General features: G+C 41.1%; 1 protein-coding gene and 1 pseudogene across 1 annotated transcript; both read right to left on the bottom strand.

Moving 5' to 3' along the window:
- Positions 1-30: 30 nt before the first annotated feature.
- Positions 31-7,208, bottom strand: nms (neuromedin S). The gene is made up of 7 exons (XM_012868554.3): positions 6,810-7,208; positions 5,197-5,243; positions 4,717-4,773; positions 2,319-2,345; positions 2,153-2,206; positions 1,165-1,239; positions 31-491 (listed from the first exon to the last, which is right to left on the bottom strand). Exons 1-7 carry the CDS (start codon positions 6,871-6,873, stop codon positions 459-461), a joined length of 357 nt encoding a protein of 118 aa, XP_012724008.1. The 5' UTR covers positions 6,874-7,208; the 3' UTR covers positions 31-458.
- A 5,475-nt stretch (positions 7,209-12,683) lies between these two features.
- On the bottom strand, positions 12,684-13,468 carry LOC105930316 (annotated as a pseudogene).
- Positions 13,469-26,863: the final 13,395 nt, after the last annotated feature.

Here is a 26,863-nt window from a genome sequence, read left to right as displayed (position 1 = left end):
GTTTAACTGTTTGTTTTTTATTACATGATAATTATGTCACAAAATATACATTTACATTTCATTCCCCTTTACTGAGAGTTCACCTCTTTGCTACATGAATTAGTTTCCAAAATTTTCTTTTGAAATAAAAAAAAAAAAAGTCACTGCTGATATCAAGAGTTTTAAAGTGTTTATATCTTGTTTTACAGAGCAACAGGGTCACATTCAGGTACAGTTATTAACATTTGGAAGCATCCAGACACCTTATCTGTCATCGCAGTCCAGTTATTGTTTTTTTTTATATATATATCTTTATAAATAATTTATTTTCTGTTCAGAAAAAATAAAGTTTCTGTCTGGAGACGCGGGCCAGAGATGCTGCGTGTCGCTCCGTGTCGGTAGACTCTTCATCCTGGGAAGGAGCTGCCAGCTGCTCCTCTTAATCGGGTCCAATTTCCTCCCTTCCTCAGGTCCTCCTCTTACAACGTCCCCTCCGGCAGGTTTCGGATTTTCTGTTAATTTGGCAGGAGGTAATGAGAGGCAGGGAAATGTCAGTGCGAGCAGTCAATGAACGTGAACAGTGATGAAGTTAGTGCGATTAATTCGGGCTCCGTCCTCATCGCTTCTCCTTTACTTCTTCTCTGCCTGAAAGGTTAAGTCTTTAAAGGCAGAATTAGTCCTTATTTTCCTGATGCCGTGTCTGGACTTCAACCTCCACTGGCCTACAGAGTAATAAGTTAGGCAAAAAAAAAACAATATTCTGCTCTTTGGTTTTTGCTCTTATTAAAGGTTCAACTCAATTTTAATTTTTAACCTCACCCCCAAAAAGTTACACTGATCTCTCAAATAGTCGATCATTTTGCCCGCACAGGCCTGTTTAAGGGTGGCTTAAGAACTCATAGTCTGGGCATCTTCAGCCCGTTTTATCCGAGTCGAGTCACGAAGACGCGCCTCTTCTTCTTAGAATCTGACCAGTCGAAACAACTGGAACCTGAAGAGGACTTTTCTTTTTTGTCTTTGCTAGATTATCAGTTTCTGCAACTGGGAGAAACGTCCCTTTTTGAAACGAGGACTGCCTTCTGTTTCACGTTTTCTGCTCGACTGCACGGTCAGCTCTATGTTATCTCCTAAAAAACAGACGCTGGTAAGCAAGTAAAGTAGACTATGTATGAAAGCTTTCCTTACCAGAAGCAGCACCTTCTTCTTTCTCCTCTGGGATAGTTTTGGTGGAAGTCGCATCAAAGGGTGAACCGAGTGAGACTGAAGGAGAGACAGAGATTCGATGGTTAATAAATGCACTAACATTTGGCACATGGACTGTCGTGGAGCATCCCCAGCGGTGTGTAGGCTAAATTATTCCCCTGCTGTCCATAATCATTATTTTTGACGGAATAGGAAAAACACAATTTGCATTAATCAGTTCTCTGTATTACTAGCAGTTGTACTTAGATTCTCTTCTTCTATCTGTGACGCTACGCAGATGCTCTGAGGGTTTTCTCATTTTAGCATGCTGAATATTGGAAGGGGCTGACATGACATGGGAGTGGGAACTGTTCTCTAATAAATTCAGGTAATACTTGTTTAACCACCCAGTGGCACTATAAGACTGTCTACAGATCTTGATCATCGTTAGTTTTTTTCATTTTCCTTATCTGACGGTACCACTTTACAATAAGGCTCCCCTTATAAATGGCTTATAAATAGTTTATGGATATAGTTTAGCTACATCTTTAATCTAATATTGTTTATATTAAACATTTCAGTCTATGTTGCTACCTTGTAAGCACAAACCAGTCAGTTTTGTCCCTTGCGCACCCTTAATGCGTAATAAATGCTCATGAACATGTCATAAAGTGTTTACAGATTAATAACATATCTATAAACTATTAATTTTAAAGGAGAGCCTGGAGCCCTACTATAAAGGCGTAACAAACTACCAGTGGTTTTGCAGCAGTAAAAAATATCAGCAGCTCTCCTAAATTTTACATCCTCCATACATGGAATATACATAATGTGTGCACATGATAAATAATGTACATGTGCTTCATATGTGTGGTAGGACTGGTTTTCACATACCTTCATATGTTCACATCTGGACCCGCCAACATGGTGCGATAACTAATAGTAGCTAAGGAATGACAGAAATGACACTTTTGGCCTTCCTTTTGCTCACCTCTTGTTGAACAGCTCCGACAGAGTTGCGCGCTTTGGAGTAATGAAACAGGAACTGTTGGGGGTAAAAAAAAAAAAAAAGGCACTCGTGAACACCTTGCGCTGCAAATACCATCAGAATAATAAAGTACATATGATAAAACACAAACTTGAGAAGGAAACCTTACTCTTTTGAAAATATTCTGAACTTGCTCCTGCAGAAGAAAAGAAACAATTGCAGATAAATGCCAGAGGTACACACTGAAAAGCTCTTATAATTATACCCGTCTTAATTCTTAAAAGCAAATACATTAGAGGCAGAGAGAGAAACTTAACAGGTGATATCTGGGAAACCAGGTTTGCCTGTCTATGTAACTCTGCTAATTTGCCAGATTTTTTACCACCAAGGTCGGGAGCGCATCATAAAATTCTCTGCACAACAACAGACCCTTTATTTCTGGGTGGTAGTCTTGACCAAATGTGTAAAAACAAGCCCCATATGCACTCACTATGCGAGAAAGTTGATCACGTTTCCAAATATTTGCCTGAAGTTTCCAACTGTCTGTTTTCCAACACTTGGAATTTAGCTTGCAGCATTCACAAAACTACAAAACTAAAAACAATAGTAATAATAATAATGTCTGAGCTGGACCATGCTGGCTTGTCAAGTGGCTGAACAAAGCTTTCCAGCCTTTTGCAAATGTTCACAAACCCCTGAAAGAGAGAGCGACTGCTTTGCTTCAGGATGACCTAAGCAGTCGCCACAGACCAACAAGTGGAACAAACGGTCCACCGTTTTTACAAGCGCGGGAGAAAATTTAGATTCCGTTCTCCACGGTTTTGACCCCCCCAAAAGTCTGAGTTTATAAAATCTGGTCATTTTCTCTTTACCTATTTATTTTACTTACCTAGTGAACTAAAAATGAGCATCTGAAATGATTATTATTAGCGACACTTTCGTTCACGTCTAAATTGTTTCAATCAATTCTTCCCCTGTAGCGCAACCTGACTGGGAAATAAAAGTTGCTTCGTTTCAAACGTGATCTCCAGAGTCTGACAGCCACAAGCTGTGGAGAGGAGATCAGTTTCAAATGAATTTGAAGTGTTAATAAGATCAACTACAATGGGGAGCTTAGTAGTGCACTGTTCGGGTAGAGGGAGTCTGGAGCTGGCACGTCATTCTAAGACGCCCTGGTGTCTGGCAGACTGTGTTGGATTAAAGCTTCCCATGTAGAAAAAATCATCACATTGACTATTAACCTCACTGAAATAAACCTCGCTGTAAACTATTTCAATGGTCTTACTGAATCGACATACAGGTAAGACAGCAAAAAGTGTCAAAATTGTTCCCCCAGGGGGTGTACTCTAGATTCTCTGCACAAAACGAGAGCGTGTGATCCCTAGAAACTTCACTACTCTGCAGCCAATGGCGATGAGTGATGTTGATGCAGCTCACCGCCCAGGGTAGCATTGTGTCAGGGCATTGTGTCAGCATTGTGTCAGGGAGTGGCATTTTTAAAAGAATTAAAAACAAAAAAAAAGTAAATCTGTCAGTTTTGTTTGGAAACATTTCCATTGCTTGTTTCCATTTCCAGTCAAGAAGTCGTAAATCCTCGCCTATCCAGTGCATTGCAGTAACTGTAGTTCAAACTCCAAAACCGCTACAATGATCAAATCTGAACAGAATCACTCTATGCTGCACAGGTTCATTAAAACTTGAGGTTTGGCCAACTTTATTCCTTAAAAGCTTTATTCTGTTTTTAAAATGCAAATAGAGCATCCTTTTCAAAACTCCTCCGGCCTTAAATTGGAAACCTTAAATTGGAGCAAACAGGAAAACTAAACGCAGTAACTGGTCACACCTGGACTGTTTTACACACTTTGGATATTTTTGTGTCAAACATCGTAATTATCACCCCCCCCCCCCCCCCCAAAAAAACAAACAAAAAAACAACAACAGTGTTTTAGTCTTTTGACATTCTTGTGAACCCAATTTGGGGTTTTGTACATTCGACACAAGATGACGGACTCACCCAGGGATGGTATAACATTAGGGTGTACCTGGTGAGTCTCCTCAACTGAGTCCAATGTAAAAACAACCCATCGGGCTCATTAAAATCCTCTTTTTTTCCAATAAAATGAGCAAAGTGGACCAAAGAACCAACACAGAACCATAATCGGGGAGAGGAGGAGAGAGAAGAAAGCTAGAGCCAATGGGGTCATTCTTTCTGCAGGTTATTAACTTAAATAATCCTGCTGTTTTCTGTCTGATTGAATGAAAGCTGGAAGACGCTGTTGTTTGGTATCAAATCTGTACTTTCTGAAGCCACAGAGCTGATCCTGGCACCCTGTCATCTGCCCAAGAAGTCCTCTGAGTTTTGTGAACGACGGCATGGTCAGCGCACAGATCTCACATCATCTCTGTAAGGAAAACGGATCATCGCTCCTCCGGGTAACCGAGGCCGAGGGGAAACGTGGCGCCTAATCTTTTACTCCTTCTATTTGATCTAAAACCTTTGACGCTATCGCGGCAGTCCAATCACTCAGGGATTCTCTGAGCCAGAAGCGATTGTGATGTGGGCCTACCTCGTTCTGGTCTTTCCACAGCACATTACTCGTGTCGTCGCTCTGGATGCCTCGCATCTGCGAACAAACAACACGGTTAGTCAGGATGTCATTACGGGCAACAATTGTAACATAGTATTTCAGTCTTTTGAAAGAGAAAACAAAATGGAACTGGTTAGGCCTTCAGGGATTACATGGAACAAAAATCTATAAGTTTAATTACAGCTTAGCATCACTGCTGCTTTATTCTCAGACACAGAACTGCAGCTTCTGGTCTGGATACCACAGATCAGCATAATCTATTGTATTTAATTGTCCCTCTAATTTGTGATAATGAAACAAGATTGTCTGGCCCGGCGGCTGCTTCTGAGCCATTAAGGTAGAAGGAAAGCGCCGAATGCTGCGGAGGATCAAGGTGAACTCTCGAAAGAGGGTAGAAAGACAGATGCCTGAGTGATGAGAGGTGATGCGGAAGTGGATGAAGAGAGCTCGTTTTACTACCTTTCGTAAAGCGGTGTCATCCCTCCATTGCCCAAAAAGACTGGCATCTGGATAAAAAGGACAAGAAAAGACGACATGTTAATTGTGGCTGGCTGTAGCTCCGTATAACAAACATGTTAATCCGGCTTCAGCGCTTTGGAGATCAAAAAAGTGAATTTGACTAATTTATAAAGCAGTTTGCACAGTTCCCTGACCAAAAAAGTAGGGTAATATATATCCAGACTTGACTAAAATTCCACTTTAGGATCACTATGACCACTTACAGAGAATCTGATCAGTTATGACTAACAGAACATCAGCTAAAAATTGGCTTCACTGACCCCCAGTGGTTAAATCCTACAATAACACACTGTTGCTTCAGATAAATCCTTTTCAGTCTGATCTCTGACTCCTGACTGTTACTTGAGAGGCAGCATAGCAGCCCCTTCCCCCTCACCACTAATTGATCTGATTAGTAAAACCTGCAGAAAACAAGGTTTGTCTGATTGTGATTAGATGCAGTGCTTTAGTTACATTTGTGTAAGAATTAAGCCATTATTCCATCCGTTTCTGAAACAAATTACCCCCTTTTCCATCCGAATCAATAATTTACAATGAGTGCACTAAATCTGCGGGGATAAAATGGTAAACCATTGACCGTCAGTGGTGCAGACATGCTGAGGAGAGTCTTTAATGAGAAAATAGAGAGCAGCTCATCACTTCACCATATGGCATTTGAGGGGACAAGCTTTCATTAAAATTTCATTGAGCCTTTATTTCACCACGCAAAAGCTCAGTATGTATATTTAATCTCATGAAATTGAAATAGTATTTTTCAAGAGTGCGGTGGTAGGCCTACATCAAAAATGTTCCATTTTAAATAAAAAATAATGGGATGGGTGATTAGTAAAGTTCACACAAAATTCTCACTATGAAATTTGCAGTTTGTATATATATATATATATATATATATATATATATATATATATATATATATATATATATATATATGTGTACTCTAGATTGATGATATTTATACTAAAAATACACTTTATTAAATTGACAATGGTCAACAGTGACCAAACATATTTTTTATATTCCTCCACTACCACTTCTTTTTTAGATTTTATTTTATTTAGTTTGTGAAGAACGCTTTTTCGATTCCTCACGTATCTACAGCTTTTAATTTTCCTGTGTTTCCTTTAACCTTTTGTTAAACAGACATTTACCTCTCAGCCTATCCTATGCCAAACTGCTTCTTAATAAGTCTGGAGTAAAGTCCCTTAAATGATTTAATTTAATCATTTAAGGGACTTTAGTCTGGAGGAGACAACTGCAACCGCTGTACTAAAACTTTGAGGCGAACAATTCAACTAGTATTTTGATAGGAGGGTCACATTAAACCTTTCTGATGAGGCTCGTTCGTCAGAATAAAAGTGCCTTTTGAAAATAGCAACCTTTAAGCAGGTATGAAACATACTTTTCATGAAGCCCACGGTTGTATATTGAAAGTATAGTTTTTACTGGTCGGATGTAATAAACTAATCTTTTTTTTTTTTTTTTTTTTTTTTTTTTTTTTTTACAAAGTTATCAGTGAAGGAAAAAAAAAACTTTCTTTCGGTCTCTCAGCTTACCTGTTGCGCTCAAACAAACCAAAATCCCCATCCAACACAGAAGGAAAAGTTGCCGCACGGTCATGTCTCCGGCTTCTTGTTGTCTCCGCCGCTCTTCCTCTCTCCCTGCTTTGTGATTCTCCGGTTCGATTCCGGTTCGCTCGGCTCGGCTCGGCTCGGCTCGTGTCGGCTCTCTAAACCACGTCGCGCTCTCCCGCAGCACTTTAAACTCTTCGCAGGCTGTCGGGCAACCTCCCCGCCGACCAATCACACACCGATCCGATCACCAGCGCAACTCCCTCCCACACCTCCATGCGCGCATCATCATCATCATCATCATCATCATCATCATCCCCGGGATCACTGGGCTGATGTTAACAATGGCGGGGGGCTTGCGTCAGGACTCTGGAGGTGAGAGGAAAAATCCCAGCGTCAGACGATCCAGTAATCCAAACAACTGATCAAAGTTGGGCTGAGATTAGACGGCAGACACAAAGGGGCTGGTTGCAGGTGCATCATGGTCAACGGATGTGACTACAACGTCTCTGTCCCCTGACGGTTTTGTTCAAGGTCCCATCGTCTATTTTGCTGCAGCATTCCTAATTATTTGTTATATTCTGACATATCACACCTATATCTGCCCATATTGGAGCTTTTGCTTTCATATATCTAATTAATCTGGATTTTTAGTGGGCACCGGGTGATACTGGGATCTCAGATTTGATCATGTGGCGTTACCCCTACGCCGTCTCTTTGACTGGAACCAGGCGCTTTGATCATTTGCACTAAAATGCAGCTTTTCGGCAACAAACCCTCCAGCTGGGTTTGGCACGAAAACCAAAGGATGGATGTGTGGAAAAGCAGCTCTAGCCCACTGTTAAGTATGGTGGAGGGTCTGTGATGCTGTGGTGGGGCTGGACGATACTTCAATATCAGTATATATCGATCGACGGACGTATATTGATAATAGAAAAAGGGTCAATAAAAAGTTCAGTAGAACAGTTTTCCCTGTTTTTACATTCTAGCCCATCATCTAGGTTAATAATAGAGTCATTACATCCTCCCAACCAATCACAAGGCAGACCCAGGATCCAAGCTGCGCCCCCTTCAAAGAGCTCAGAGAGCACGTGTTCTTTTCTAACTTTCAGTTTTGGTAAAAAGTTGGTTGAATAAAGGGTTAAGTTTGAATTCAGCGTTTGTGTCTGTATCTAAAAATAGGTCATTAAGTAACAACATACAATGCCCAGGGCTGCGCTTAAAATAAAAGTTTTGAATTTGTTTGTAATTATTGATATCGCTCAACATGATTTAAATTTTATCAATATGCTTTTTTTCCCCTATATGGTCCAGCTCTATGCTGCGGGTCTGTTGTCTTTCCAAAGGCATCTTCTTAAAAGGAGGGTTGGTTGTTGGGGCTTGATCTGATTTAAATCGAGACGGAAATGGTTCACACACCTCAGTGAGCAAACGTCAAGGCGAAAGAAAACCCGTGGAGGGAGCTGGAGAGAAAAGATCATCTGAAGAAGCTGCAAGCGTCTTCACCAGGAGAGCCAATAAAAACGTCTAACGCTGTAATTTCTTAGAAATCAGACAAGATTCCCAAACAAAAATTCTTTCCACGTCGTGAGCAGATGACCCTCGATCTTTTGATGTTGACATTTCTGATCAAAATGGAGGCTGAGAGCTTTGTGTCTGTGTGTTCATCTTCGCCTTCCAGTGTGTATGATCTCTCATACACATGTCCACTACACTCTGTGCGCTTGTTGTTCATATGTGTTCACTATTTTATCACTGCATTACTGTGTTTATGTATTATTGCATATGTCAGCACGTGGTGAGCATCGTACAATTCAGAGTCAATTCCCCTCGTGTGTGCTCACCTACCTGCCGACATAAAGCCGATTCTGATGAATCATAATAACTAATGAATAACTGTATGAATAACCGTAATTCATAGGGTTATTGTTTTAAAATGAATTCATGGACTTTACATTAACTCTGCATTCCTATTGGATTTCGAAACGAAATTGTGAGATACTAAAGGTAACCTTTGAAAAATAGAAAAAAAGCACTATTCATACCACTAAAGCATGTTTAAACCAATATGAATGTTGGTAGAGCCCTGCCGTTACATTCATTGCTCGGTATGAGGGATTGCTGCAACACCAGCAAGACAACGCAGGCGACTGTGGCCACACCACTGAGCTATAATATACACTGGAGTGCTAATCGCTGGCTGTTAGAACGAGTCGCTTTGAAGCCACCAGCCGCCATATTGGTACTCCCTATTTCCCCCCAGTAACTAGGGAATATGTGCGCTACAGCATCGAATAACGAGGATTTTCTCATGTTCAGAGGGGGCTTAAAACTTCTAAAATGTCAAATGCCATATACTTTTATGTTATGTTCTAAAACTATCAAGTAATGAGAAAGTCATGTGCTGAAATATTTTGCATTTTATCTATTTAAATATATATATATATATATATATATATATATATATATATATATATATATATATATAACTATAGCATTTATAAATATATAAATAACAATATATAAAAACATCTATTTACATATATGTATACATATATATATACATGTATACATATACACATACTTATATATACATATATATATATTTAATATGAATAACATGTAAAATATTTCCTTAGACAGGAAACCCTTTGACCCATCTGTCACCATGATTTAATTGAATTGACTCTGTAAGATGCCTTCAGATGACATACGTTCTATATACTGTGAATAAACTGATCTCATTTGATTTGAAAAGAGTCAGAAACACCATAAGAAATCGGAATATACTGTCCAGTGTCCTCACCAGTACGTGTGATTGTAATTTATTTGGATCCACTTAGCATACGCCATGTGTGGAGATTATGTTACTCGCTGCACTCTTTCCTCCGGCTATGAACTGATTATCTTTGCAGATGATTCAGGCAGAGGCTGCGACACACGACCAGCTTTTATTTGAAGTGAACACTTTACACAAGGCTCTGGTTTCATCGACAAGGCTCCAGTTTACAAAACAATTAGAAGAGATCTTCAAGTCAAGCCCAGGCCTGTTTTTTTTTTTTTTTTTTTTTTAAATGTATTTATTTACGTAGCGTTTTAAGGGAAATCAGTTTTGATGGCGTAACCCGAGGAGATAACTTGCAATCATTGCCGTCATTTTCTCCGATAGCAGGCAAATTGCGGCGCAATCTCCGGTGTGCTGTTTTCTTCCTCCTCCTCCTCCTCCTCCTCCTCCTCCTCCTCCTCCTCCTTCGGTCACAGCAAACCGAGCTCTCGACATGAACATTCACCACGTTCAACATCTGGAGCTGGGCCACCTGGGGACCTTCAAACATGCTTCTGTCATTCATTGGTCTCTCCGTGGCACAATTAACTTCCAGGCCGTGTGATGTAACGTTGTCCATGTCGACGTTTTCAGGCAATTCAACCATTGGAACCTTTATTCACACAGGCGAGTCCCGTGAAGAGACGAGACCTTATTTCAACAGGGACCTGTTTGAACCATCGTGCCATGTGAAATATGGTTTGATGCCAACAAATATTCAGATGCTATAGAATGCGAGACGTTAAATCAAAGAATCAAGGCAGGGAGATTAAATGATTAAAAGAAAGATAAGGCTTTATTGGTGTCCTAAATCAGAAACGACGGTCGTGGCAGAGCGTTATAGAAACGCTGAAACACTGCTAAGAGATTGCGCAGCTCTTAAGCGTATTTAAATGAAAGATGGCACAGACTGAAAATTACATTTTTATTTTTTTTATTTTCTTTTCAGTTTTTGCCTTAAACCTTAAAACTCCTGGGGGGCCAGAGGACATTGTGTTTCTTTATGTTTCTAAACTCTGTTTCATGTGAAGCCAGGAGTCATGTTTCCCCACCTGGATGGCTTCTTTCATCTGTTGCATCCACCAAAGATTCTCAGGTTCCCGCTCCAGCAAACAGCACCCATAACCTCCTGATTGTCACTTTTATTGCGTCATTTCAGGGGAACTTCAACCACCCGGACGTCTTCTGATGCCGACTATTTCAACGTTTTCAACCGAAGATGTGCAGTTTCAGCATTTTTTTTATGCTTTCACTCCAAACCGCAAGGCAAAAGTTTAATGAAACCGATTAACATGCACAAACTTTGATTGTTTTTTTATGTAACCCCATGATGTTCGTGCTATTGTGGGGTCAAAACATCCGCTCCTGCTGCATGTGAATTTGACTGGCTAACCGGACTGTTGTTTTTGTTTTATTTATCTGATCGGATGACAGACCTTCTGTCGGGTGTTGTTCGCATGTGGACACTGTTCAGTACGTTGTCATGCGTGGGGATTAACTGCTCCGATCGGGTAGGCTGCAGGCAGAACTTATGGTTGACATTTCCTCCGATCCTGACACCTGTATTCAGAGCACAAACTCTTCGAAGAGGTTAGGTGTTCCCACAATATAAGTAATAATATAGTAATATCATCTTTATTGTCATTGAAACATACATTACAACAAAAGTTGTTCTCTGCTTTTAACCCATCACCCTTGGGGAGCAGTGGGCTGCCATGTGCGGCATCCGGCGAGCAATCAGGGGTTATGGGTCTTGGGGATCAAACCAGGTACTTGCATCCTTCTCTGAGTGCAAGCACACTGCTCTAACCACTAGGCCAACACTCCCTATACAGAGAGACGCAGCTCAGTAGGCAATTTGGGCTTAAGTGCCTTGACCAGGGGCACATCGACATGTGGCAAGGGTAAGCTGGAATCAAACCCACAACCTTCTGATTGCCAGACTACTACTCAACCCATCAAGCCACAGTCGCCCATTTTGTCGTGTGGGGAAGATCAATGCACTGTACTTTACTGATGTAGAATTTTTTTATTTTATTTTTTTAAATCTCGAGTGGCCGAAAAGAAAGCAACTCTTTCATTTTGATCAGTGGTGGCCAAAGTGGGGGCATGGGGGCCATTTCCGGCCCCTGGATTGATTTTGTACGGCCCTCAACCGCAATTCAACAATTATTTGACGCACCAGTCTATTTATTGTTCATTAGGACGAAATTTTTATAAATACGTTAAAATGTTCTTACAAATGTTTGGTACAACACAAAGTATCTTTAATTTCATAGTATAGATAGGACCACATTTGTTCAATGACTTTTACTCGAATGCAGACTTAAGCGAACCAAAATCAGCTTTTAATTAAATTTTTAAAATTGGCTAAATACAGCAACTGTGACTCAAATCCTGTTCCTGTTGCGGAGAATAGACGCAAAAAAAAACCTGAATCAGGTCCAAGAGAATTTGCAAAATGGACGGCCATGTTTTAACACGACAAAAGATGCACAACCCTTTTGAATCTGCAATGATTTACACATCCCTTTTGAACATAAAATCTCACAAATTTGTTTTATTAAAATAGGCCATGATCGTAATTTATGGAGCTGGTAGAAGTAAAAATTACAATATTTTTTAGGAATGGTTGTTTTTTGTTTCCATTTTTTGGCCCTTGAGTATGTTTGATGTGATAATTTTGGTTCAGGTGATGAAATGTTGAACCACAAAGAAGCCAAAATGAAAATGTGATGTATCAAAAAAAAAAAAAGCATAGTCCAGGACTTTATGACCTAAATGACTGCCAAGGTGACCAGGTCCCCTGTTTGCAAAATAAGCCCTGGGATTTATGAGGACATTTTCTGTTTATTTAATAAAAATATTAAACTCCAGAAATAAAATGGTATTATTTTATAACAATCATTCCAAAAAGCTGAATTTATTCTCTAAAAGAAAAAGTTAAAGTAAAAAAATGCTCCACACCTTGACTTTTACATTTGAGATTCCCTGTCTTTAAATTTCTAAACACCCCACAGCATACCAGGACCAGTTTAAATCTCAGTGCTAAACTAAAGTGTAGGATCTTTCATCCTGTTGTAGTCCTCGTCAAACACTTCATTCTGGGTCACGGTGAAGTGGTTCTTCCAGTCACCAACCTTTCCTGGAAAAAGTCACCGATTATTTGTTCATTTCCTTCTCCCAAACAGTAGCAGTAACGTTCCTCATGCACTTAATTAAGTGGAGCTTAACTTTCCTCAAGAAGTGGGAAATTTTGAAATGCAAGAGCTGGAGTTTGGAGCAGTTGGCCATTTCATTGTGATTCATTTGATCAAAGTGGACTTGTTCCACGGTAGCCCCTTTATCTTCAGTCGACGAGGATGTTCCAAGAAAGGAGCAAAGTTTGTCTATTTCCTGCTCAGTGTCCTAGAAACACGCAGTCAAACGTCACCTTTGGAGTAAAACCAGCCAGAACATTAAGAGGCAGCCAAATAATGAACTATATCTTTATAGAACATGTAATGAAGTTTTGGATAAGTCTTATTCCACCAGTTTCCCACGTGGTTAAACTAGGAGCCATACAACACTGAGACCACAGAATAACATGGAAAAGCAAAATCTATACCAAAACAAAAATATTTTTTACACACTTTTTACCTACATTGTCCATCCAGGAACCTGTAGAAATAGTTACTCCATTCTCCAGGCTCTGGCTGCACCTGATTCACGCGATCAAAGTGGTAAAAAGATGTGATGATCGGATGTAACGTCACGCCACGTACCTGATGGCGTGTTCATCCCCACCACTACCAGGGGAGACCCAGCCCTGAAGCGGCATGGTCTCCATTAGAGCGCTGAACGTCTGCTGTGGTATCTGGCAACATGATATTAGCAGCAGGTGGCATGGCTCAGACGTTGTAGCGTTGAGCATTCCACATATGGTTGATGGGACTGAGATCTCGGCTCTTGCGACCAGGCCAGCACTTTGAAGGGGACACGTCACCACAATTTCTTCACATTCCAACATTAAACGGATGCCTGCAAGCACATTTCACCCATTATCCATCATCTACATATACTGTAGAGTTTAGAAATAGCAGCGGTTCAAAATCACTAACCAGATTAATCACTGTTGGTGGAAATGAAATTTCTAGAAGCTAGGTGTTGTAGAGTAATATAATCCAACAGACCCAACACCCATAGCATGTCTGCTGCTGTTTCTGTGTCAGTGAATCCTTGATTGAGAGAGGGTTCATTAAAGGCAGGATATGTTGTGCAGCAACTTTGTGAAATGTGGGTCATGTTCAGGCCTGTCTGTCTGCTTGCTCGCACACTCAGGCCCCGTTCACACAACAACAATCCATTGAAAATTATACTTTTTTTCAGTTTCTGTTAACACATTGACATGACAGCGTATTCATTACAGGGCAACGGTAGAAGCCAGAAAACAGTGTAAATTCCACGTGCGCCCCCCCCCCCCCAGTGGTGCTATGCTCTTTCAAACTCAACAGAGAAAACATTTTATGTTTGTGAACAGCACAAACGCAATGTAACTGTTCCGTTTTCACCAGAAAACATTGTGTAAACAGGGCCTCATCCAGCACCTCTGCAATCAAGATAATCTGATGTACCTGTGAGCCGCCTCTCTTGGCAGCACGGTTGATCCCATCCCATTCACCTGTTCTTCTGCCTATTTATGCCAGACTTCAACAGACAGGGAACAGCCAGATTATTAAAAGCTTTGAGTAAATCCTGCGTTTTCCCCTTTCTGATTCCAGTTTTGACCTTGATCACTTTTCTACATCTTTCCAAAGCCCCTGTTAGACATCAACTCTGCTTTCTGTTTTCTGGACACATATCTACTCTACCCTCCTGCTTTTCACCTCTTGCTGTGAGCAGCCTCACCGACAGACATCTGTTTGCCTGCACTAGGTTTCTGGTTTTTCTTTAATAACCTTATAAGAGCGTAAACCTTGTGTCTGGTTGAATATCAGGTTCCCAGTTCTGTCAGAAGCGATGCAATCTGAGTCAACTGAGTTATTCCAGATATTCAGAAGAATAGACGACTTATGATCAAGAAGTTGATTGTAGAGGGAAACATTTAGAGCAGAAAGATGAAATGTTCTGACATGCTTTAAAGCGTAAACCAAAGCCATGAAAAAGTTTATCATTCATCCATCCATCCATTTTCTGACACGCTTATCCCTGCTGGGGTCGCGAGCAGCCAGTTTATCATCTCATCCCAAACTCTTAATTCAAGCCTCTTCACATGCTCAAGTATGGTGGTGCAATTGATGACTAAACAAGATAAGGGAAATGCCCATGAATCAAAACACTGCAAGACGCAAGCAACATCTTAGTTTCATACATCTTAGTTTCGAAATGTAGGGGAACTGGTTTTACTAGTATCCAAACTTTCCGGGGAGGAATACAGATGAGTCCAAAAAAAGTGCTTATACCCGTAAATAATATTCAACGGATTTTACAGGAGACATCAGTCTCCAATTCATTTTCTTTTTTACATGGTAATGTTTCAGTTGGTAATGAAAACGCTGAAGCTGCAATTGTTTTCAATAGTTAATATTCCCTTTTCCTCAGTTTTATACAGATATGATATGATTTCTTAATGTTTTGTTTGAAAGAGAATAAGCAGTGTTTCTAATACATTTGTGTGTGTGTGTGTGTGGGAATTAAAAGCAGTTTCACCCTTTTTTTAAATACCTGCTATTATTTTTGGACAAACTGTATGTTCCTTCTGCCCTACAGAATCAAAAGTTAAATTGACCAGAAGTCTTTGTATATTCCTGACTGTGTAATTTTGTGATAGGTTAAATAATGTCCAGAATGGCAAGGCAGACTCAGTACTTTAAGCCACTTTACTTCATGTTATATTGTGAGGAAGCGTCTCAAACTGCTCTCTCTTATTCGTTTTATCACCTTCTGCGCTGCCAGTAATTTCTGCCCTTGTTTTTCCAGAAAAAAAAACAAAAAACCTTGACGTTCCTGTTAGTGAGCCCTTCGTAACCACACTTGTTCTTGGGCTTGTCTCTCACAACAGTACCTGTCAAATGTATAACTTATCTGTGAACATGGAAGTGTTTCATTGGAGTTGTTCTGGGCCGCTCAGATTTTCACAATCAAAGAAAAAAAACATTGCATACAATTTCCAGTTGTGTTTATGCAACGGAGGCAAAGGTAGTTGAAATTAAAAGATGCTGAAATTAAGGCAGCTGGTACCATAAAATAATAACAAAAAAGATTGAAAGAGGCTTTTTAGACATTTGCCACAATCTGTGGCGGGGAATTTTTTTCATATCTACATTATTAAGGTAATAAACAAGGTAAATACGTCTGTGCAATGAAAGTTTTAGGAACAAAACAGACAATAGTTATGGTTGTTTGATTCAAATACATTCTGATCCTTGCTTGTGAAATTACACCCTTGAAGCAAAGTTCAGCCCAGACCTGTATACGGAAGTGAAAGAAAACAAAAGGATTATTCACGGGTATTCGTTAATGTGGAATGCCTTCACCGTCCTTTTTTTCCCCTTCCAGGAAGTGACTAAATGACTTGGGGAATTTCTTGGCATCTATATCCAAAATAAATAAACTCATTTCCTTAAATGCCTCGGTATCCTCAGGGCCTATCTAACACGCGTCTCCCTCCTGAGCGAACATGTACGTTCTGTCATGTTAACACTTTAAACGATCGACCCAGAAGCATCAAACATGGAGACAACAGTGTAGTGATGAAAGGTCTATTTTGGTTAGTGGAAGATGGAGGAAGTGGAACTGAGGTCTGGGAAGGCTCTGGTCGCAGACCGTGGGGAAATGAATGTAAAGAATTGAGCAATTCATTTTTATAAAAACTCAAAATACCATAAAACATGCAGTCAACCAAAACCCATGACTTTAAATCTAGAGAACTCTCCAACAATCACAATCAACTCTCCAACAATCACCCACATTTTGACTGAACGGGGCATTTCTCAAATGACGTCACATTTTTCCTGAGACAGTCAGTTTTCCCGGCTGGTCGGACAGGAAGAGTGCAACTTACATCGGCAACAACCGCAATACCAATCATTTTGGAAGATCGCGACGCCCCAGGAGCTTCATTTCAACCGGCTTCAATAAAGAACAGCTGAAACATTGGTTGAAATGTAGAGGGCTCAAAATGAGCGAAAAGAAAGCAGTATTAGTAGAAAGGTAGGAGAGTTTGTCCTCTCTCACATCGGATCAAACTCGAGGAAGAAAACCCGCTGAATCCGCGCAGAACAGCAGCTAATACATAAAAAATACATATGGATTATTACAGGCCTATGCTTTAATTTATTATAGAGCTCATTACAGAAAATAGACATGAAAACAACCATTCTGCTGTAACCAGACACTCAGATCCTGTCTCCTCTTCACACACACGCGCGTGCACACTAACACCAGCCACAGGTGTTCTCCATCCACTGCAGTTAGTGAGAAGCATTTACGCTGACTAAAAATGAACGGACGGCGTCAGGACATCAGCTCTTCCTGAGCGGTACCTGGCCAGATCCTAGCTCCTAGTCAGGTACATCCTTGCTCAAACCCGTTCTCTGAGACTCCTCCTGAAGATCACCTACTCCGCAGTCAGTTCCGAATCACAGGAGCCTTCCTGGCACTCCAGTCAACCGTTGCTCTTACGAACCTGCTGATTTCCTCGGCACATCTCCACCAGGCCTGTCCACCCTCCAACGTGGAGGAACCATAGAGTCCCCAGTTGCCCTTCCACCAGCACCGACCACCACCTGCCAGTCACCACCAGTCTATCAGTAACCTTCATATCAGTAAGCCAGCCTCTGCCACTACATCCTGCTTTCCTACTTCTTCAATCTTTACTATTCCTTCCCACAGTCTGCGACCAGGCCCACCCCAGTCAGTCAGTTCCCAGTTCCCTCTCCTGCACCCGTCCATTATTCACTTATCAACGAATCTTAAGCAATTCACTCTCGTCTCCGTGTTTGTTGCTTCTGGGTCGATCATGGAAAGCGTAAACACGACTTCCTTTTGATCAACAGTACTTAAATATCAATTCTCTAATTACAGAACTGCGGCAAAAAAAAAGTTTATAATTCAAAATGCCGAAAACATCGGGCAAAGATTTTCAGATTTGACATCTGGTACGTGCAGATTTTTCCCTCACACTTAGTAAATGCTTTATATTCACTTTTCAGCCGTGACCAACAGATCCAGTCTGTGGGAAACCACACACTGTCTGGCAGACTAAACGCTGTACCAACGGGGTTTTCCACTGCAGCTCCCCGGAGAGACCGGCCTGTCAGTGGAGCTCTGCCGCTCCCGACAGGTCTGAAAACAGTTTTAAAATTGGCTCATAAAATTCAAATGTAGTCTGTCCAGGTGCTGTATAGACACCTTTCTATTCTTTTTGGGTCATATTTTACAAGCCTTTAGGTTTTCTCTGTTTATTACATTTGAGGAATTATGCCAAAGAAATTGCTGCAGAACAGCTTAACAAAATCAAAAAACTAAAATGCATCATTTGCATTTAAAGAGAGAGCACCAAAACTAGTTGATCTCAGACACACCTCATGGGTTAAAAAAAAGGGACTTTGAGACAACAATAGCGAGGAAATCGCTACAGACCACAACTGAATGATTTAAATGTGTAAAGGAAGGCATTAGAAGCCATGATATGTTAAGAGGAGCAGGACACAGGTGTGTAAGATAAGCTTGACTGCAGCAGTGGCGTAAGAGCCATAAATGAAAAGGGAACTTGATGATCATTTGTCCGGGTTTAAAGTTTTTTGTGGATTTTCTGGGTCAACTAGATGTGGGCGGAGATTTGTAATTGGGCAAATTACTCACCTGTTGGAGTGTTATGGCAGGAGAGACCGCTGTATTTTTGTTGACCGCTATACAGATCGCTCTAACTAAAGTTAGATTTTAAACACGTTATTCTACGTTGTTTATTTTTTCTCTTCAATAGGTTAACAAGCAGTACTATTTAATCTCATGAATAATTTTTTGAGAGATTCTTTCGCTTTTGTCCAAGACCTTTGAAAACATTGGCATATGTTGAAAGTATCTCATCTTTCAGCTGAGATATTTATCTCATCTTTCAGATAGTTATTTTCAGATGAGACAGGGAATTGTTGAAACACAAGCTCCTTGTTGAATTCAACAAGCTTCAGTGCTGCACAAGTATTTGCCGACAGCATTGACCGAGGGACACCTCTGATGATGTCAAAGTGGATCTTCTTAATCTGTGTCATTGACCATGGAAGCGTTGTACATCCTACAGAGGAATTGCTGTTTCTTCACACAAACGTAGCCATGCTGATGATGCTTTGGGAGGCTCAGATGTGATTTTATTGTAATCACCTAAAGTCAAAGTAGAACCAGATGCTCCAGCATCCAACTGGAATTTAACAACTCTCTGCCCGGGGAGTGCTGATCTGTTAATTTGCTAAATACAGCCTCTTAGTTGATCCCTGTATCTGATAGATGCCGTCATCTTCATCACAGATGAGCTCTTTAATATGTTAAATCTTCCTTTCTGTGTTGATTTGATTCGCACACTTTTCTCAGATGGTTCTTCTTATTACAGTAGCTACATGTTTTCCTCTACGGAGGACATTTGCCTTTCTCACATGACCCACCACTCTAATTACACTTCTTGACTCCTTTGTCATCTTTCTTGCTTCTTTTTACGTATGACTTCTTGTTTTTGCATATTGATCACTGTTAAACTTGCTGCTCCTCTTCTTCACATAGTTTGTTTTCTCTGCTTGTTGGCTCAAGCTTTGCAACTGCTGACCTGTCAGCTCAGTTGTTCTAACAAATGCTTTGAATTGCTGCAGACTATAATCGTCACTGATCACTTTCCTTGTCAGTTGAGGAATATTGATATTACTCACTAGTTAACTAGAAATAATCTGTCGCACATTCAGTTCTCCTGAGTGCATGTTGTCAACTTTGTCATTTACCCCAACATAAAAATGATCTACACTCTTATATTATCCTTGTTTTATACAATAAGCCACATGCATTTGATGTGAGCAATTCCGCATTGGTCTGAACTTTGCTGTCAGAGCAGCATGTGCAGCTGTGTGTTCTGATGTGTCAGTCCTATCATTGTTGCACATTTTTAGTCTTTTCCTGCATTCTGTGCCAACTTAATGCCAAATCATTTTGTACCTCTCCACATTCTGTATCTTTCCACACGACCAGGCCTGTTTGTTCTGTGGGTTGTCTCAATCCACCACCACTGACCCCGCTTCTGAAATGTTTATAGCATCTAACTTCACCTGAAAGACTTCAAACCAATCTGCCCAGTTTGCTGCATCTTTAGGAGTGTATGTGGGGAAAGAAAGGAAGTGATTCGGGTAGTGGCTTGGCCATATTTAAGCAGGACAAATAGTGAACACTGGCAGTATTTATTTATTTATTTATTTTTACAACTGCCTTGCTTGTCAGTTGTTACTTGCTTCCTGTCCACTGAAGTTGTCTGCTTTAAACTTCACAAAAGATTAATAGTGTGCTGAAGTTTCACCTCATTGCTGTATGTTGTCCTCTGGATGGCCTTCTCCAAGTCAGTGAGTTCCCTTTACCTGTAGAAGAATGTTATATCTGAAATGGAAAATGATTGAAATCCTCTGGGCACTGGAAGAATAGCATTTAGTCACACAGGGTGACTGTTTTAGCTGGAAAAACTGTTCAATCTCAACAGGCGTGCTTTTTCGTCTGGTTACGTAGGCAACCTAAGAGCCAGAGGTTGCATAAAAAGGCAGCACAACAAACAGCCTTTTAGTGTATAGCTATTTGGTTGTACTTCAACAGTTGGTCCATGATTAAACAAATCTGCCGGACAAAAAGCAAGCTGCAAAGGCATAACCTATATCACCAATTCAGTTGTTGATAAGCTGTAAACATGACAGCCCAATATGGTTGTGGCAATAAATAGGGATTTTATTTAGACCTGGTCTTGGCAAATCAGGTCTTTGCAAATCAGATTAAAATCTTGTTTTTCTATGTTGGAACATACAACCCTTTGGTCAGAGGCAACTTCAATAAGATGAGTGAGTAGATGTAGCAGACCACCATCCCCACCAGAACAGTGAGACACTTCCCCCTTAGGAATCCCTGCATCTTTAGTGACCTGAAGGAACTGTAAAACAAGGAACAAATATCTTTCATTGAGGGAAACAGGGCATTACTCAAGAGAGAAAAATCAAGATTAGAGACAACAAGGATGTATCTAGAAAGAAGCTGGAGAGCAAATTCTTGCAGAACAATGGTCACAAAGCATTTCTGTCACAACTCAAATGTTCTATCTTCCACCTTGGCCATGGACCCTACTGCTTCTACATGTTTTTAAAAAAAATAAGAAGATGGTGCTGCTCCCATTGCCTCCCCCTTCCACCCGTCTAGCTCTAGAAGTGCTCTGAACAGGTAGCTGGATCGACTGACCCTGTAGTAGGAAAATGTTGTGACGTGCAGTCAGGATAACCACGGTAGGCAATGCCCACCATATGCGACTTGCAAAGTACATTTTAAAATCAACTTATTTTATTTTTAACACCTTACACCTTACATTTAATTGTATCTTTTAAAACCCCACTGTTAAGTAGAGTATATTAGAAACAGGTGAACAGTGCTAAACAACAGTGACCAGTACTAATAACTCAAAGGATTCAATTCAAAGATTTTAGCTATCCCTTTAAGAAATATACCCCTCCCCCAGCCAGTGAGCAGATGATTTGTTAATATTTTATTTGTCCTTGATGCATACAATGACTTCCGGGCCAAATCTACATGTCAGGAACACCCATAATACTTCTAAGAAGCAAGTGTTACAACAAAGCTGATGGTATTCTGGAAAGAAAACCATCCGTCACAGAAAACTGCACAGGTGAACATGAAAATTCAGACAACACAAACCGTTCTGCAAGTTACAAGGAAAAATGTCAAAGACTGGGTACTGTGATGTGATCATTGTTTTAGCCTATATAAAAATACATTGAGTGATGAACAGTTTATTCTTACAATGAAAAAAACGTTTACTTTGTAAGAAGAATAAAAGTTCCCTGTATACTGTTTATAGAAAATGATGTCTTTGGTTATATTGATGCAGCAGTTAGGATTGGTCTTCCAGGTTCAAAAACCGGTTGGCTGTACTTTGCTCAGGGTAGCCTGTTTACGCCTCCAAATCCACAGTACACAGTTGCTTGTCACATATAAATCCAATGGCATGTGCGACAATTGTGCTATTGTCAGTGTCTCCAGACGCTATAGAACACAATGCGATCCACAACAAAAATTGCCCATTAAGTTTCCCAGGGACTCCTGCTATATGCCCCTGTGGTCCCATAGCTTGACACATGTGCTTTGCCTGTACAGCTGCTCGGGATACAATCATCAGCAATGTGTTGTGATGGGAAAGTGTCCTGCAGTTTGGTGATTTCCAATTCAGCCTTTTAGAATGATTGGTTGGGTACAGCAGCTGTCTCATCGCAGCACATATGTAGAGATGTTCAGATATTGGATAGTCCTCGATTGCTCCTTCACTCGTGGTTTGGAGACATGTTTCCCAAAAGAAATAAAGGCTGCCGTATTACCGTAAAAAAAAAAATCAAATAAACAAAATGCTTCTCTTCCCAATTACTTTGACATAGACATCAACATATGACATTGTGTAAAGCCATTTTCCAGTTATGTTTTTCTTCTTATCCTTGTTACATCTTTCTACTCCCCTTTTTTTAGCCTTGTATGAAAATTGTAAAAATCCGGTCACACCTCACAACAAAGACAATATCCCACTGATTTCTGACCTGTATTAAAACGTCTACCTTTGTAAGAATCAATGCAAATTTTCAAACTGTAAAATGCATCAGCTCTTCAATAGACATGCACAGATAACTTAACTGCTGATCAGAATAGAGGAGTTTTCTATAGTCCTATCTTTTTTTCAATCTGTGAATGCCTCATAGTAGGTGCTACCAGGATACAGTGATGTTGGCTCTTTTCTAAGTCATTGAGGTGCTTACTTTGTAGCCAGGTGAAAAACAGCTACACAAAGTCTGCAGAGTCAAACAGGCTGCCATAAAACGAGAGAGAGCAATAATTTTGTACATTCATTTCTGAAAATGGACACCTTGTCGGACATTATCCCTTACTTAAAGTGTACTGGTGGCAAGTCTATTTCAGTCTTGCAACTGACTAGACCTCCATCTTTCATGGTTAAGGCTGGTAGCCCTTAATCTCAACCATTTGAAACATTATTATTGTTGCTTTCGGTTGATTAGATTAGAATTATATTATACAATTAAAATTATTAATAATATTCATAATCAAACAGGTTAAATTGATCAACATTACGAGTTTGCCCCCGGATGTTCTGAGCCAGCCTGATTCCTGAATTACCTGTTTTCCTGCCTGATCTGACTGCTTACCTGTTTTGCCTGACCCCTGCCTAATCTGATTGCTTGCCTTAGTTGCCTGACCCTGTTCTGTCTCTGGACTATCTGAGCCTGCCCGATCTGTTACCCGACTCTGCTCCCGGATTCTGCTCTGGTTATTCCTGCACTTCTGATTACCCGGCTTTTGACTGACTGTCACCGACTACGAACTCTGATTCAACCTGTTGGTCAGACTACCTGCCTGTCATCCCGATTGCGACCATACACCTGTTATTTAATGAACCCTCTTAAAATGTAAACCTGATTGTCTGGCTGAATACTGGGTCCTCTGTCTAAGTTCATGACAGAGTAGGAAGATGTGTCCGTAGGCAGGGAGAAATTGGGAAAGGCAAGAGTCTAGGACTGAGAGTGGGGAACTTGAATGTTGGGACAATGACAGGAAAGGCTAGAGAGCTGGCTGACATGATGCAGAGGAGGAAGATGGGCATACTGTGTGTTCAGGAGACCAATTGGGAAGGTAGCAAGATTGGAAGCTTAGAAGCAGGGTTCAAGCTGTTCTACCACAGTATAGAAGGGATGACAAATGGCATAGGACTTATCTTGAAGGAAGAGTTTGTCCGAGATGTTCTGAGGGTGCCGAATGTCAGATAGGGTGATCAGTCTGAAGCTAGAAATTGGGGGTTTGATGTTTTATGTCATTACTGGTTATGCCCCACAGGTGTGGTGTAAGTTAGAGGAGAGAAGGAGAAATTCTGGAGTTACATGAAGTGAAGCAGAATATTCCCAGTTGTGAGAGAGTGGTGCAGATTTTAATTGACATGTTGGAGCAGGTGGAGATGGTGCCTGAGCAATGGAGGAGAGGGAGCTGATACCAATTTTTAAGAACAATGGAGATGTAAAGAGTTCTAGCAGCTACATAGGAATAAAGTTGGAGACGTGCAATGAAATTATGTGAAAGAGTAGCGGAAGATAGATTGAGGTAAGATGGTGAGCAGTATGAGCTAATGCCAAGAAAAAGTACAACAGATGCAGTATTTGCTTTGAGAATGGAGTGTGTCTCCTGTTACCAATTCTCTTGCCTGGATTCAGGATTTTCCTCTTGCCTGTGCCCTACTGGAGATCTCTGCCAAGTCTACCAATTATTTGTGTATGCCCCAAGCCCAAACATTGGATTTCCCGTGAAGCTGATCAATCACTCTCTTACTCAGTTCATTCCAACAGAGCCCAAGGACCCACTTATCAGGAACAGAGCAAGTTCCCGACTTCTGAAAAGGTTTGTGGCATTTATTCAATGCTCATTATATTCTACTGAGTTGGTATTTTTCTTTATTTTGCAGTGGTTCCTGAGAGTGCTGTTGTGCCATATTTAAGTCATGATGAAATAATTGACGTCAGATTGAATTCTGACCATGTACCATGGAGGAGGGACCAAAAGGAATTCCACCACCCTGTTTCAAAGACAGTCTCTCAGCAGGGGGCCTGCTGTAAACCCAGACCTCTCCCCACTCAGGATCTTTTCAGACCGCGCCTCCCAACTCCTTTCAGTTAACCCCTGGCCAGAGATCCAGTTCTCATTCTGCTCCATCCTTGGACTCTAAAGGAGGGGCCGCCCTGCATGAGCCATGCCTGGGGCCTGGAAGAGGCCACGAGCTGAGTGAGACATGAGCCTCTCTGAAACTCAGTTCCTCCGGGGCATCGGGAGAAACTGTTCTGTTCTGTCCCTCTTCAAGGTTGGTCGTGTTTTTTCTCCCCTCTCCAGCTCTTCACCCACCCTTCACCCTCTCCTGGTTCTGATGCTATGTCTTGTCTTTCTGAGCACTTTCTACATATCACCGAACTCTGAAAACTATGGATCTGGTAAGCTGGTCTCGCAATGCTATTGATCACATTTTTTCGACGGGTAGGCAGCGAAAGGGGGACCCGTCCTGTCCCGATTTGACTCGTCTCATGGGATACACCCTATATTCTTGGATGGAAAATGGTGTGTCTTTCGACTTTGTCAGTCCTGGACGTGGAGACATATACATGTTTGGATTCATGATACTTGGATTTCTACTTATTGGTTTTGGTGGATTTTTGATGTATCAGCAAATACAGCGGATGTCGGTAGCCATTTGGCCCTGATCAGTCTATCGGCGGCATATGACGCGCTCGCTAAGGCGATGAACGAACAGACCCGGATGTTGTAGGAGCAGAGCCGAAAAGCTGGATGTGCTGGAACGCAGATTGGCTTCGGTGGTTGAACTCAAGGGGAGATGGGATAAAATCTGGAAGTGAAAAGCGGAAAAGCCCAACTAATTTGGAATATTGGATTTGCCATTTGGAGCCAGCAAAGACTTAAAGCTGACGGGAAAGTCAGTGCAGCTTGTCCTCATAAAAAATAAAGTATTTTATTATGCCTTCCCTATCTCTACTCCTGGTTTGTTATGGCATACAGTGCTCTGAACTCTCCTCTGCATCTGCGGATGCTTTCTGAACTGTTGGCCGGCTGATAACATCAAGGACAATGGCCTCTGGAGAGTGTTCATGGAAATATAAACACTTCACCCAAACAGACACACATAACTGATGCTCACAACAACATATGAACTTACATGCAACTGGTCTCCAATGTTTACCTTTCTGCTTGTATGTGTCTCGTCTTATTTGTGCTTCTCGTGCCGAGGTTTTTAATATCTCAAACGGTATTCTGTATTAGGATAAGGTTTGAAATATGTGTTTTTTGCTCCCCTTATTGTAGCCACTATCTTTCCACAGAGTAATGGCAGTGCCATGTGGGCACCGTGTAAGCGGTGTCCGTGGCAGCATGGCCTCAGTAAATCATCTCCCTCTGAAATGTTTGTGATGTATGTGATAGTGGTTGTACTGAAACAGTAATTTCCGTCTGGGATTATTAAAGTATTTGTGATTCTGATTCTGCCAGCCGATTCAAAGATAACTCTCTCACTTCTGCTTAAAAACAGATGCCGAAGTGAACGAATCCGTCTATGTCAGCTTTGTTTTGCTTTCTCAGCGGACTCCAGATGAAAAGCCGGCACAGGAGCCACTTCCCCAAGCTGAGGAAAACCTGCTGAAATCATGACTGCAACCAGGTCAGAGGCTGCCTGCAGGACATCCAGGGCTCGACCCATGCTCCACACTTCGGCAAGCTCATAGCCACATTGCTGCTGCTAAGGCGCTAGCCTACTGCTGAACAGACCAACGATTTCCCCCTGCTTTTCAATGGTCTTTTCCGTGGATGGCCAAAGTGGATCGCGCTCACATGAGGCACCGACAGGTTGGACAGAGAGACCCAAGGGAAAGGTTACATTATCATTGGGAAATGTTTGTGTAACGCATTCACATGGTGTCTTTAAACAAAGGGGCTAACGGAATTAGCTCATGCTACCAGTCGGTTCCATGGCATTGCTGATATGGTTCAAATGTGTTTTATGGTTATAACAAACGTTATCTCCACTGGGGTTTCATACATTGATGGGATATTAATGTTTATGTTATCCGGCCACTCATTATTACTAAAATAGCTTTCAAAGTCAGCGCTGACAATCCGCCAGCCAAAATGCTATTTAGCTCCTGGTTACATCCGGTTCCAGACTTTGAAAAGGAGCTTGTTTTAAAGCATAAGGCTTGTTTGTTTTGCTCCACCGTCGTTCTATAGCGCTATGAGCCTTATTCCCACATTAATATTGAATATTAATGTCGATTTAAAAGTGTTTTGGTTAACTTTAGGAGTAACCTGCAGCGACCCCTAGCACCCGGAGGTAGAATCGCATACATAAAATCTACCGTCCCTAAAGTAAATGATTTTACTGAGCAAA

This window comes from Fundulus heteroclitus, chromosome 7 (assembly GCF_011125445.2).
Source record: "Fundulus heteroclitus isolate FHET01 chromosome 7, MU-UCD_Fhet_4.1, whole genome shotgun sequence".
NCBI lineage: Eukaryota > Metazoa > Chordata > Actinopteri > Cyprinodontiformes > Fundulidae > Fundulus > Fundulus heteroclitus.
Note: the sequence above shows the minus strand (reverse complement) of the source record. Positions and strands in the feature narration are given on the sequence as shown.